The following is a 13,837-nucleotide window of genomic DNA, read 5'->3' as shown; positions in this document are numbered from 1 at the left end:
AAATTTCTCTGCGAGGAAAGGATAAATTAAAAAAGACAATTGCAATAAATCATGGATGTACGGTTTATTAAAATTCGCATTAATCCTTTTTTAATAAGAAATGAGATTTATTAACGTTAAAAAATCGATAAATTTGCGTTTGATTAATTATTAAACTTTAGATTGCATGATAATTTTCGTTTATGTATTTTTTAAGAATGACAGTTTATATCTAATTTAAAAAAGTAGAAAATAGGAATGAACTCCTTAAGTTCCAGGTTTTAAGTAAAAAATTTAAGATTTGTAAGCTTCATGTTTTATGACAAGCAATAATTGTATCCAAAAACTGCAAGGTATGTATGGTTAAAATCAATAAATAAATAAATAATATAAGTAATAAATAATAAATAATAAATACAAATATTAAATTTATTTTACAATTAATAGAAAAATTAACACTTAAGCCGAATATTTAATTTATATTCATATTTTATATTATTATTCTATTTCAAAATATAGGGTATAAGAGTATAATAAAATGGTGGTATAAATAAAACAGTTTTAATCTTTATATCAATGTATTTTAATATTGCAATATAATAGTAATATATATTAACTTATATTAGTAATCACTTATTTTGGACATTATTAAGTATCATTCTCTTCTGTTTAATTTCATTCTCCAGCTTTCTTAGCATATTTTGAGCACATGTAATTTGTAATAATTTATAAGTGTTAATTGTCCTATATATAACATTCAAGAGACACACAATTATTGAAAATATACGTGAATTGATAATTATAGCAAAAATTAATTGCGCTTACGTTATATTCGTCAAAACGAAATTAACTTTCAATGCTGTTTCAGTTTCTTCAGAGTTTGATATTGTTTCTAGGTTTGATAATTTTTCTGTAAACGTTGGCAATTCGTTATACATTTGTTGGTACTGCTTTTGAAATTCTTCAATTTGTTCATGTAAATTTTTATTTGTCTATGAAAAGGATACTAATTATTTATTATATATTTACAATTATAAAATATAATATATTTATGATGCAGAATATATATAAATGAACGTACATATTCTGTCTGTGCATGCAGAAAATTGTTTGTATACCTTATGCCTTTAACTCGAAATTTATCGCTGAAAATAAAGAAAACTTCTTATAAAATTATTATTTTTTGTCAATGATTTTTTATTCATTAATGTAAACAAATTCTTTAGAAAGAAAGTCAAACCATTGTTTCGTGAAATATGTTGTTCTTTTTGTTATTAAATCTTTCAATTCTTGTTGTTTAAGATCAATCACATTTGTAACCTTTGATATTGCTTTTTTAAGACTAGCTTCTTTTTTTTGCAGTTCCAAATATTTCACCTGACCTGCCCAAATGTTTATCGATAAAGTAGACAAATGTGAGTTCCAGTAATATCGATCCTTTTTCTGTTTACCATTCGTTTCTTCTAAATCAGTGAACTTTCAACGAAATAAGAAAATATATAGTCAGTTATTAATAAACTCAACTTTATTTCTTACAAATGGAAAATAAAAATGAATGAATAAAACGACTACCTGTTTAATTAGATAATTAATTCGATCTACTTGGTTACTAAATTCTTCGTAAATATCTTCCATTTTCTTCGAAGATTCAGTCATATTTTGTTATTTTATTAATATAATTTAAGCTTTTTAATCTACTAGATGATCCACCAAATTTTTTGAACTTTTATCTATGCTTATCTGTTGAAAAGATGTTATAGCTACAAAAAGTACGTCTGTCGAGACCTCTATAGAGAAAACATCAAATTACATCCTATCTATATGTATGTATGTATGTAATCGTACATTATGTATTATATTAAATATTATGTATGTAGATCATATAAACAGATGTCGATATTCGCTAGGGAAAACCGACTGAAAATTGAGTCGTGACTAGTTGCGAAAAATCAACATGGAAGACAAGGAAGTCGTTGTTCTACGCATGCGTGATATGTTATAAATATTTCAGACAAAAACAGAGATATTCTACTCATCTCTGTCTGTTTCGCAAGAACGACAGCTTTATTGACCTTCCATGTTGATCTTTTATGACTAGATCTGACTCAATTTTCGAACGGTTCTCCCTAGCGCGTATCGAGGCCTATTTATATGATCGTGAACGAGGTAGAGATAATATCAGAGAGGAAATTTCTTCTTTGATAATACATATGTTAGGTTTAAAATGTTTTTAAATGTTCATAAACATATTTTTAAGACATGGTCTAATCATACTTATACACATAAATATGGGATATGCAAATTATGATTTCCAAATTTTTTTATCACTTTTAATTTTAAATAATTTATTTATTATAAATATATACTTTTATCATTAAATAAATAAATATATATGTGTATATATATATATAGAGAGAGTGTGAGAGAGAGAGAGAGAGAGCCACTAATACGAATCGAATCGTTATTAATGTTCAAAAGACATCAAATACTATTGAAACGATGCAAATCACGGCATTGTACCAAACTTGTCAAACAATCGGATTACGTTCAGCTGTGCGATTAGTAATTAAAACGTCTGCGTCATCAGACGAATACTATTTGTGAATATGAATCTATGCATCTTTCCAAACATAGGGAACGTGTAATTTAGAATTTTAATTTATGTACGTATTATAAATCGTAAACGATCGATCATTTTCACAACGATATTTTTAACTTCATTTCGTTCGATACTATGTAATACTTGAAAGATTCTCGACTAAATGTTTTTCTTCTTCCCGTGAAAATCAAATCAAAACTGAAGTATGCATTTTTGTAATCCCTGCATGGTAAGGTTTAGTGATATACGAGTAGAATAATCATTTTTTTCAGTTTGTATTTCATTTATGAAATTAAAAAAAAATGTTCTTCTATTTAAGTAATATAAAACATTAATTATATTAAAATATAAATATGCTGAAAATTTTTACAAAAATAATAGGAATAACGTAGTTACATAAATAACGGTATATTTAGGTAATTTCAAGTGATAATTATGTGTATAAACGAAAGTAATATTATTATAAATAATTATATTACACTAAATTCATATTAATTACAATGATCAATCGTTTAAAAATAGTGGTTTTTTATTATTAATAATATTTTAATTTATATTTAATTTCATAATAAGAAATAACAAAGCAATGTTAATAAAGTGATATAAACAACAACGATAAAAATCGATAAAAATCACGAATGTAAATCAAAGTTTTTTATTAATTACTAATTAACATTTCATTTTCTCTAATCATAATTTTGTCGATATTAAGAGATTAAAATTTCTTTAATCAGTCAAAGCTGCAGTTGGAAATTAATTATTTACGTATTAAATATTTACAACACGAAAAGCTTTATATTTGTTTGAAAAAACATTTTTTAAAAATCTTTTATTTAAAGACCGTGAAAATATTACATGTATAAGAATTATATGGGGAAAATTGGAATTTTTCATTAGTTACTAATTGATAATGTTGATTATTATTGTTGTAACATCGCATCTTTGATGAAAAGATTTTCTTTTCTTTTTAAAGCGCTTGAAATTTCACGTGAAGTTTATTTCAGCTGTGTAGATATTCACATATTGACAAAGTAAAAATATTGTTAGATTTTTCCAATAATATGCTTTTTCCAGAGAGATTTCTTCTTAAAAAATAAGTTTTTTTCTTAAAAAATTATAAATATGGAAAATTATAAGCCAATATAAGATACAATAATTTAAAAAACAACAATATTGTTCAATTTATTCGACCTGGATCTTCTTACGCAATAATTTATCAATTTATAACATCGGTAAATAGACAGGTTAGAAGTAGTACGTTATAGATTTTTTTTTCACAATCTTACAATCTTAAACAGCGTAACTAGATAACTAGTAATTTGTAAAATTTACTTTTAACGTTCCATTAATTTCATTATCAAACATGTTATTATTATGCAAAAGAATTTATTAATACTAATGGCTCGAAACTTCTAACAGCTCCAACTTATAAAGTTTCACTAATACTAATAATATTAGCGAAATGACAAGTTACGAGTTATAGGTTATAGATACAACTTTTTACAACTCTACATCAACTAGGATAACTGTACTTCTGTTATGACAATATAACAATAAAGAAAATTGATCGGTAATGCTAATAACTTGTGAAGTAACATTTCACTAATAATATTAATGGAATAGTGCTAGGGGGCTCTGATGCGATTAAAAAATCGAATTAAAAACTCGAGGGTTCTGCACTGCATGTTTCTATTTTCCTAAGCGTTACGTGTAGTGTAATTGACGACGTCTCAGTGAACGTTTACTCGTAAAACGCGTTGGCGGTGTTTCGTAGTCGGTAAGTAGTCGCCGAGTAGTCGTCGCGCAAACTGCATTCATCGAGCTTTTCCGTTATATTCCTTGTAATTTCAGAGAACTTCAATTAGTTTCAGTGTTAAAACTCATACAACAAGAAAGAAATTATTCTTTGTCCAATTGAATTCTCATAAAGAAACATGTACCTCAAGGTTGGTCAATTGCAGTTTTTATCAAAATCTTTCTAATTCGAGGTGAGTCATTGATAATACTTTATACACCGATGTTTAACACTGATGATTTAATAGCAATGAGAGACAGGTTGAAATTGCGAAGTTATCAGTAAGATCGTATTCTTCGTTTTAAGAAAGGAATTTTTTAGTAGGAACTTGGTAAATATCGTTTGATATTGTTTTTTTTAGAAAAAATTTATTTTAATGGTAGTTTTGGACAAGCGTGTAGAAGAGTGGAACAGGTGCAAGATAAAAGCTACATTGTAAACCCTTTCCTTTCAATAACAATATTAATATTGTTTTTCACTGTGTACATTATCAGAGCTCTCTTATATGTACAGTATAAAATTTTTGAATATCAATAGATGCTCCTAGATAATCAGACCAAATTCGATAACAAAACAAATAAAATTTTACGAATCACAATTTACATATTTCAATTTATATTCAATCATTCAATAGTCATATTTTGTATAAAATTTAATTAAGAAGAGAGTGATCGATTATCTTAATATTTAATGAATTCTGTTGTAAATCATATTTATCAAATATTTGTAATATTATTCATTAACCAAAAACTATTAAAGTATTACTATTAAACTACAAATTATTATTTGTCAATTCACTAATATTATTAACTAGTACATTATTGTACAGGAAGACTCAAATAATTGAAGACCGATTATATTTATACATAAATATATGTTCAAGTGGAAAATAGAATAAATAGGATTTATTCTGTTTTAGTTTTTTTATAATTTTTATTTAACTTATCGTAACATAATACACAAACAAGATAATAAGTAATTTCTTGGGAATTTAATTAATTTCTTTGATTTTTATTTGGTGTAATCACGTAATTGGAATTTCCTATGTGCGATGTGGCGTGTGATCACATTTGATCGCGTAACTGATAATGTTATCGCTCCTTATCAGCATGAGAAATCCACACGCTTACCATTTTCGTTTCTATCGTATATTGGCGAAATATTAAATGTTAAATACGTGTATAATTGTATAATAATTAAATGTATATATTTAAGTTATTGTTTCCCCGATGAGGTTACAAGGCTCACGTTATCTTTTCTCGCACACTACATCAAACACCAAACATCTTTTTAACATTAACTTAACAATTAACTTACACCTATGGTATTATTGTCTAACTACTTACTACACTTACTTTATCTACACATATATACAGATTGAGTCCACATTCTACTCTTGTATGGGTGTATTAAGCATATAATTGTATAATAATTAAATATATTAAATATATTAAATATATAATTGACAATATCGTATATTGAATACAAAATTGTGTATAAATAGCATCTGTAAATAGTCTTTTCAATAAAAGAAACAACACACTTTCATATAGTGTATTGCAAATTTCGAACTTTTGGCAAGTGATTGTTAGTGGTGATGGGAACAAGTTCATTATGTATTTATAGATTTAAAACAAATTCCATGCTAAGGGCTCACTTCATAGGATCCAATATAATGGTTTAATGATTGTATTTGTCAGGTGTCGATCTTCACAAGGTGGATTCGAACCGCGGATAAAGTATTTGCGAGTTTCGAAAATCTACTTAAAAAATTAATTTCGATAGAATCATAGGTGATAAACGGGATTTCTATAAATTTCATTTAAATGGCTGTACTTGTACGTAACTATTTAGAGAATTTAGTATAGAGAATTTCTGATAGGTTGCCCATAAAGTATTAAATTTCTATTCTAGCAAATTATGTTCGATTCTACTTGAGATTGCCCTTTTTCTTTACCAAAGCATTCGTGAAAGATTCCAATCTATTACGTTTAGATTCGAATTTACTTAAAACTACCGCTTCTTCTTTTTTTTTCGTTAATTGCGAGCAATTTATAGGAGGGCAGGTTTGATGCGATTACTTTATTATGCGAACTATACGTATTCACAAGAATACAAAACAGGATGAGAAATGATAATCTACCAGGAAATGACACTATTTCATTTTGCTACAGGGAAAACAACAATTTCGAGTTCTTAGAAAAACCATTACACGATGATTACCATGATAACTCGTTAAACGATTAACGACGTAATAATGAAATTAAAATTATAAATTTTGGGGTTAGAAACGTGAAATAATGGAAAATATTTTCTAGATAAAAGTCTATCTTCGATTGGAATGAGGTTGTAAAGATAACTACTCAATGTACGTGATAATTAGAATGTCGACCAAGTCACGTAAAAAACGATGTTTTGTAGTTTTTAATTATGTGCTCTCGAAGGCCTAACACGAACACGCAGGTTCATGAACAGTCAGATTATGTCATCGCTACCATATTTGCGTGTCTGCAACCTATTTACATACATAAAAAGTCTTACCTCATTGTGTGAGAGAAAGGTAAATATTGGGAATCTTTGAAACACACTTTATTATTATATATATATATATATACGTATAGATATATAGTATATATACGTATATATACGTATATACATACATGTATGTATACAAAAAGAACAAGGAACATTTTACATAATTTTAATTCTATATATCGGGCATTAGAGAATCAATTTTTAAGTTTAAATAATTATTGAAGTAAAATTTTGATTTCATTTGTTATTTGCTTTGTTAATTTATCTCAATTTATCTTGCTTTATCTTAAGTAAGATAGTATTCGAGTAATAATGTATTTCTTAACTTCCGCATTATGCGATTCGATGAAACGTTTCAGTTGTTCGAATCTTTCCAAGACAAATATTTCATTGTAAATATATTTCTTATGCGCGAGAAACATTTGTTTCTTATCCTTTATCTCCTATTATTATTTGTAATAATCTAATATTTCTTATGAATATTTGAATAAATTATTTGAAACTAATCTATATCTCAAATGAAATGTTGGAATTAATTTGCAAATAGCTTTATTGTCAAAAAATTTTATTATATTCATTTCAAGTAAAAACTGCTCAATCCTGCATTCAAATATCTTTATGTGATTACATATGTGTATTTACATATTGTATTTATGTAGAATGGTTATAAAAAGCACGTATTTTTCAATGAAACATTTCACGACCAAATTACACGCACACACACACGTATAAAGTCGTATGAAAATACATACTACCACATGAAAATTTAATATCTTTAGACCTAATTAATCAGTATATAGTAAATGCTACAGTAAATATAGCAATGTACAAATGCTTTTTGTAGCCACTGTATATCAAAATCAAAAGTGTGTTTACATATATATAGGGAAATATCTCGTTACTTTGTCGACTTTCAAATATATAGTGTTTTGTTTCTTTTTTGAATTGTATTCAATATACATACTTTACTAATTACTAATTCGAAAGAAAACAGAAAGAGTTGCCAGATGTCTAATTTATTTCATTCCTCTTTGTCAGTAAAAATTATATTAAAATGAGATTGAGATTAAAATATCTTTGTGTTTTTCTAAAATGCGGTGAAACACAATCTAAAATCATTATTCGTTTAAAATGAAACATTGAATTATTATAAATTTTCTTGCTTATAGCTCATAGATTACGACATAGAGTTGCTCTTTATGGATACATTGCCGAAAATGTAGAACCAAATTTTTTCATAGGGTGCTTCGTTTCTGAGAAAATGAAATTTAAAAATTGATCAAGTACGATCAAATTCAAATCATTTTCTTTTTTTCTTTTTTTTTTAAATAAGGCTTCAAACGGACAAATTCTGTTCTACATTTTTCACTTATTTCCGCGTGTGGAATAACCTCCTGCTGTTCTGTGCTATCCAACTCTTGCCCAGTTGGTAATTAGATCAATTCACATATGCCAGGCAAATTTTCAAATTCGATTTTCTCGAAAACAAAGTCTCAAATGAAAAGAATTTACTCTACTACACACTTTTAAGATGCTTGTTAAAGATCAGAATTGGACATTTACTTTTGTTGTTTCGAATAAATATTTTAAAGAAATATAACAATTATCAAGATAAATTCAGACAAATTTTAGATAAAAATTTTATATAAATATTTTATTTATATACTCGTAACAAATCGCCCTCTCTATTTATTCGAATAATTCGTTATTAATTATTCGAATAATAATTAGTTGTTTCCGTTTCTTAATTTTGTAAGTATATGCTTATACGATTTTTTACGATTAATTTATCAGCGAGCGGTGTACTTTCTGATCTCAGCTTTGAAGAGAGATAATTGTTAAATACGATATAATAACAATCGGGCAATGAAACGTAAAAACATATTTTACATAGTTCGGTATAGTTCACATATTTTTACTTGGTTCATTTGTGATAGAAATCCAGATAAATAAATTCCAATACAAATAATTTCCTATTCAATGGAATATTTATACATTAACTTATAAAGGAATTAATTAATTCTTTTGTTTTAGCCTTATTCCTTTATTTTTACCCATTATTCGAATTAATATTACTCAAATAAAATTTTGCCCAATTCTGTTAAAGATTATACTACAGGATTTCCAAAATTAATGACAAGTTCGAATGCGGAAGGAAGGGCGTGGTTATATGGAATTATTTCATGCGTCGTATGTTGAGGGCACACCCTCGATCTACCTACGCGTAGGATCTACCCACCTTTTTGTCTCACTGTAATTTTCTCATATTTCGCATATTATCGACCTGTTCTTCTCTTACGTCGTATAAAGATAACCATCATACAGATTTTATTGTTTTTACCATTTAAAGCGCATAATAATTTATCATTAGAACAATCAATTTCTACTATATAAAGTATATAAATATATTATAATTTACCTAAATATCCCATGTTTGAATAATTATAATTAAGATAAAGGCTACAAAAAGAGGAGAGACTTATGCGCGAATCAACGAATAAATTTCTTAAATCTTGTAAGTCGACGAAAGTAATTTATAATTCACAAATATCGAGGTGAAAAATTCTCAAATTGTTTTTTTTAATTTTTTTGTAAAGTGGGTTCTTAACAATTTTGTACTTCCTTATATTTTTTAAGAACTTTGAGAGATTCGATAATTTTACATTTTTAACCTTTTCGATATTTTTTAACTTTGATTTTAACTTTGATTTAACGCAACATTGTACTTTAATAGATTATTATAAAGTATACGATAGAAATTGGTGAAGGTTTCCCACTTTCTCTGTGAAAGATGTAAAGTACTGATGTAACTGAGAGGAAAGTGCGATGATCTCAGTTTTATAGGGTCGAGTGGTTTCACAAATTAGGAAATATAATTCCATCGTTTCAATTTAAACAATTATTCATCGTCGTGTTACAATGAATCAGACGGAAAGTATTCTGTGGTTACCATTTCAACCGCATTGATATCAACGCTGATTAAAATTACTTTGAAATGTCATTATAGCATCCAATGTAGGTACTACGACCTTAGAGAAAGTCTTTCTTTTATTTTACAAGCTTGTATTTTAATTTCATAAAAGATATAAAAATCAAAACCACTCGAGACTCGAAGGGCAAATGGACAACCAAATAATAGTTCCCAAAAAATGAAAATAGATTTAAAATTAATTAAAAATTAGGAACATCTATGTATATAAGTGTATCTATTATACTGTTATATTTTATATTTCATCAAATACTATATTTGATTGAAATTATTAATGGAAAGAAAACTATGAATTAAAAGAGGAGCAAGAGAGGATAGATTTCATTTATTTTTCAAAATTAATGTAAATTAATGTAAAGAATCGTTAATTTTGCTAGTGTATAGCGTATTAAAAGAAAGATTTCTAACGTTTAAGTGGAAATATATAGTTTTACTTAATTATGCATCTCAGATCAATGTACGCATATCATTAAGCTTTATTGATATGAATTATCAATTTCTTTCATTTTTCTACAGCTGAATAATGTGGCGGATAATGGAATTGGCCGGATGACAAAAGATAACTTGCAACGTTGACTACTGATAAAAACGGCCCCAAATTAAGCGGCAAGTTGACAACGAAATTGTAGTAGACTCACAGGGATTGAATTTATTTCTGTACGCGATGTGCAATAACAATAAGGGTAACTATCAAACAGAACATGCTATTTAAATCTATAAAACGATTTTTTATATTGCAGACATTTAATTTAATTCGATTTAAGAAAACTAAAAACTTATGGAGAATTCAAATATTGCGTGAGTGAAGATTGAAAATACGTATGTACATGTTAATATAATTATCAACAGGTGGTAAGAAAAATTATGACAATGAAAAAATGCTCGTTCCTAACTCTTTTTTTAGTAAAAAGATAAACTGTATTTTAATGCATTTTTTTATTATAAGGTAGAAGTAAAAAATGTAGAATAAAATTTTTTCGTTTAAGGCTTCGTTTTCAAGAAAGTAGAATTCAAACGTTTTTAATCTATTATTATATTTAATTGACCAAAGAAGGGACAAAACATCAATTGATATACATTATTTACTATATAATAATTGACATTACATATTTGAAACATTTATTTAAAAATTATTATTCGAAATTAAAGGATTAATTTAAATGAAACTACTTTATTGAGGAAAAAATATGTAACTAAATAATTTGTTAGAACAAAAAGAATTAAGATGGGGACATATAGAACGGAAAGAAAAGGAATGACATTGATGATTCAAGATATACAGTAGCAAAGGCATGCACTTCGAAAACGCACGAACACAGCATATCTGATTCAGACGATGACTTATAGAGGACGAACCGCGGATATAGATACTTAAATCATATAATATACAGAAGATAATAAATTTCAACAGCTTTGAAAAGAAAAATATTACTTTCGATTTTCAATAACGATATATTTCTTTACTTATATTTCACGAGACTTTAATTTATCTGCTATTTATACAAAAAATCAGACTCTAGCACAAAAGATATACTATGTAAAACTAAATTAGCAGATATATATACATATTTTATCATATACCGTACAGTTATTTATTTACAGAATAATGCAAATTAATAAATTTTGCAATGTAATCCGTATTTATAATAAGTAAAAATTATAAAAAAATATATTTTCTATTCAAGATAAGATTATATTTTGAATGTCATCGATTTTGAGTATCATACATTAACAATACATGTCATATTTGTTCAATTATTTCGTTATTATAGCAAAATGGTAAAAGTGTACTACCTTTCGGTTCCAATTAATATGCGATACAGCAAGCAGCGACAAGGATAGCCTTGGTATATGGTCGCCGGATGTGTTGGTTACCTTTCCAACAAAAACGGCATCAAAATTACAAACTAACTTTTTAATTCTGTTTTCTAATATTTCTGTCGGAGTAAAAATTTTATTTTCTTTATATTTAATTCGATCAACTGCATATTTTTTACGTTTAATGCGATAAAAATGATTGAAAATCGAACAAAACAAAATGAACAGTGGAAAAAGAACAATATTAATTTCTTAAAAATTCAATACAACTATATTCTATATAATATAGATAAAATTGTCTTTCTATTTTTCAGAAAATAAAAATACAGTCTCCAGACATAGACCAATCAAAGTCACGACAATTGGAGATGGTACTGTAGGCAAAACATGTATGCTTATTACATATACGACGAATGAATTCCCTTCAGAATATGTGCCTACTGTGTAAGTATTAAGTTTTTAATACTTACTTAACTTAAGTATTGGGTTTCTAAATAAGTATACCTTTATATTTAAAAATTTAATAACAAAATAAAAAATTGATCCCATACTTATTTTAAGATAGAAGATGATATTTATTATGTTTTTAGCTTCGATAACTATGCAGGCACAATATGTGTAGATGGACAAGAATTTGATATGACTTTATGGGATACCGCCGGTCAGGAAGATTATGAACGAATCAGACCTTTATCTTATCCAAATGTGAGCGAATCTTTCAATTAATTATTTATTTTATCAATATCCCCTATATACTAATTATTTTTACTCAACATTTGTGTTATAACAATTTACTATTTCATTTCATTTTCAGACTGATTGCTTCTTGATCTGCTTTTCAGTAAATTCTCGCACTTCTTATGAAAATGTTGCGATCAAATGGCATCCGGAAATTAAACATCACTGTCCAAATACACCTATAGTGCTTGTTGGTAAATATCTTAATCATTACTAATTTATTTGAAAAAGGTCTTATCTCATTTTATATCATATATTATATTTATATTTTATATTTCTTAATAGGTTTCATACCATATAAGGCTTTTGATAATTAGAAGGATAAATTTTCCATTATGCAGACAAATATATTTTTGAGATCAACATATCAATCATTTAGCGCGAATGCCCTTTCCTTTAGAGCTGCTTAAAACTCTTTTTCACACAAAATACGTTGCAAGATTAGATAATTCGCAAACTCTATCATTTATATTTTAAACTCTAATATATGTACTAGAATTAAGGCTAAATTAAACTTTTTAATTAAATTTTTTTATACTTAATAGTACTGTGAACAGCACTGTTTGAGGTTTTCGAGTAAAAGACACATTTAATTTCATTTCTATTGCAGCAAACTTCTTCGCGAAGTCTAATGACACACTGAAACAGTTTCAGCATCATTATATTCTCTATATAAGCTAACTGCAATGCTGTTGAAACGTTGGAACGAAATTCCTTGTAGACATGGCCTTTACATGAAAATCTCAAACAGTTTTATTCGTAACAGTGTTAAGCACCAGTATCCGTGCCATGAAAGGCGAAAGTCTCCTAAACTCATATTTTTTATTTTACTAATAGGTACAAAAGGAGATCTTAGAAATCAAGAAAATGTGGATACAATTACTTTCAAAGAATGCAAAAAAATGAAAAAGAAAGTAAAAGCTTATAAATATGTCGAATGTTCTGCTTTGAAATGTGAAAACTTAGAGGAAGTTTTCACTGAAGCGATTCGAGCAGTACTGAAAAAACCATCAAGCAAACTTTGTTGTTCATTTTGAAGCTTAAATTATAAAATAATATTTATAATTAATTAATAGGAAATATTGATTTATAGTAATATTAATGGATAAAAATATTAACTGTAAGATCTTTAGACCCTACAGTTTTCCTACATTTCCTTAATATTCAAAATTTAATAAAACGATTATAAATAATACCAAACAACGAATAATTCATATTTTGTAAATATATTAATGCTGATTACAGAATTAAGTAGACTTCATTGTACATCTGTATCATAGAATACCATTAATAAAAAGGAATTTATTTCATCAATATTATTAAATAGTCCTTTGAATGAAATGAGAATAGAGGTTTTTTTTGTGGAATATTTCTTGTTAAAACA

At 26.7% G+C, this 13,837-nt stretch overlaps 3 protein-coding genes across 6 annotated transcripts in view; 2 read left to right on the top strand and 1 right to left on the bottom strand.

Moving 5' to 3' along the window:
- The window catches only part of LOC132909574 (mediator of RNA polymerase II transcription subunit 4), a 105,186-nt gene that overhangs the window by 72,545 nt on the left and 18,804 nt on the right, over positions 1-13,837 (top strand). The window lies entirely within an intron of this gene.
- Positions 539-2,456, bottom strand: LOC132909597 (uncharacterized). The gene is made up of 5 exons (XM_060964519.1): positions 1,552-2,456; positions 1,220-1,455; positions 1,061-1,124; positions 805-971; positions 539-723 (listed from the first exon to the last, which is right to left on the bottom strand). The coding sequence occupies exons 1-5, from the start codon at positions 1,633-1,635 to the stop codon at positions 609-611; spliced, it is 666 nt and encodes a 221-aa protein (XP_060820502.1). The 5' UTR covers positions 1,636-2,456; the 3' UTR covers positions 539-608.
- LOC132909581 (ras-like GTP-binding protein RhoL) lies at positions 4,123-13,769 on the top strand. 4 transcript variants are annotated; one of them, XM_060964503.1, is made up of 7 exons: positions 4,123-4,355; positions 4,444-4,524; positions 10,414-10,580; positions 12,030-12,159; positions 12,306-12,420; positions 12,530-12,647; positions 13,291-13,769. In XM_060964503.1, the coding sequence occupies exons 3-7, from the start codon at positions 10,562-10,564 to the stop codon at positions 13,488-13,490; spliced, it is 582 nt and encodes a 193-aa protein (XP_060820486.1). In that variant the 5' UTR covers positions 4,123-4,355; positions 4,444-4,524; positions 10,414-10,561; the 3' UTR covers positions 13,491-13,769. The 4 variants fall into 4 exon arrangements, with proteins under 4 accessions (XP_060820486.1, XP_060820484.1, XP_060820485.1 ...); XM_060964501.1 differs by having other exon boundaries at positions 4,444-4,566; XM_060964502.1 differs by lacking the exon at positions 4,444-4,524.

This window comes from Bombus pascuorum, chromosome 8, assembly GCF_905332965.1.
Source record: "Bombus pascuorum chromosome 8, iyBomPasc1.1, whole genome shotgun sequence".
Classification (NCBI taxonomy): domain Eukaryota; kingdom Metazoa; phylum Arthropoda; class Insecta; order Hymenoptera; family Apidae; genus Bombus; species Bombus pascuorum.
The sequence above is the reverse complement of the archived record's forward strand: the minus strand, read 5'-3'. Positions and strand labels throughout refer to the sequence as shown.

What these genes read in the sequence shown, in the direction of transcription:
- LOC132909597 (XM_060964519.1), bottom strand. Translation starts at nt 1,635, where the DNA reads ATGACTGAATCTTCGAAGAAAATGGAAGATATTTACGAAGAATTTAGT. An exon ending in TTAATTATCTAATTAAACAG is followed by an intron (nt 1,456 to 1,551) that starts GTAGTCGTTTTA and finishes TTTCGTTGAAAG; the next exon opens with TTCACTGATTTAGAAGAAAC. An exon ending in TTCGTTTTGACGAATATAAC is followed by an intron (nt 724 to 804) that starts GTAAGCGCAATT and finishes TGTTATATATAG; the next exon opens with GACAATTAACACTTATAAAT.
- LOC132909581 (XM_060964502.1), top strand. An exon ending in GACCTTTATCTTATCCAAAT is followed by an intron (nt 12,421 to 12,529) that starts GTGAGCGAATCT and finishes TTTCATTTTCAG; the next exon opens with ACTGATTGCTTCTTGATCTG. An exon ending in TACACCTATAGTGCTTGTTG is followed by an intron (nt 12,648 to 13,290) that starts GTAAATATCTTA and finishes TTTTACTAATAG; the next exon opens with GTACAAAAGGAGATCTTAGA.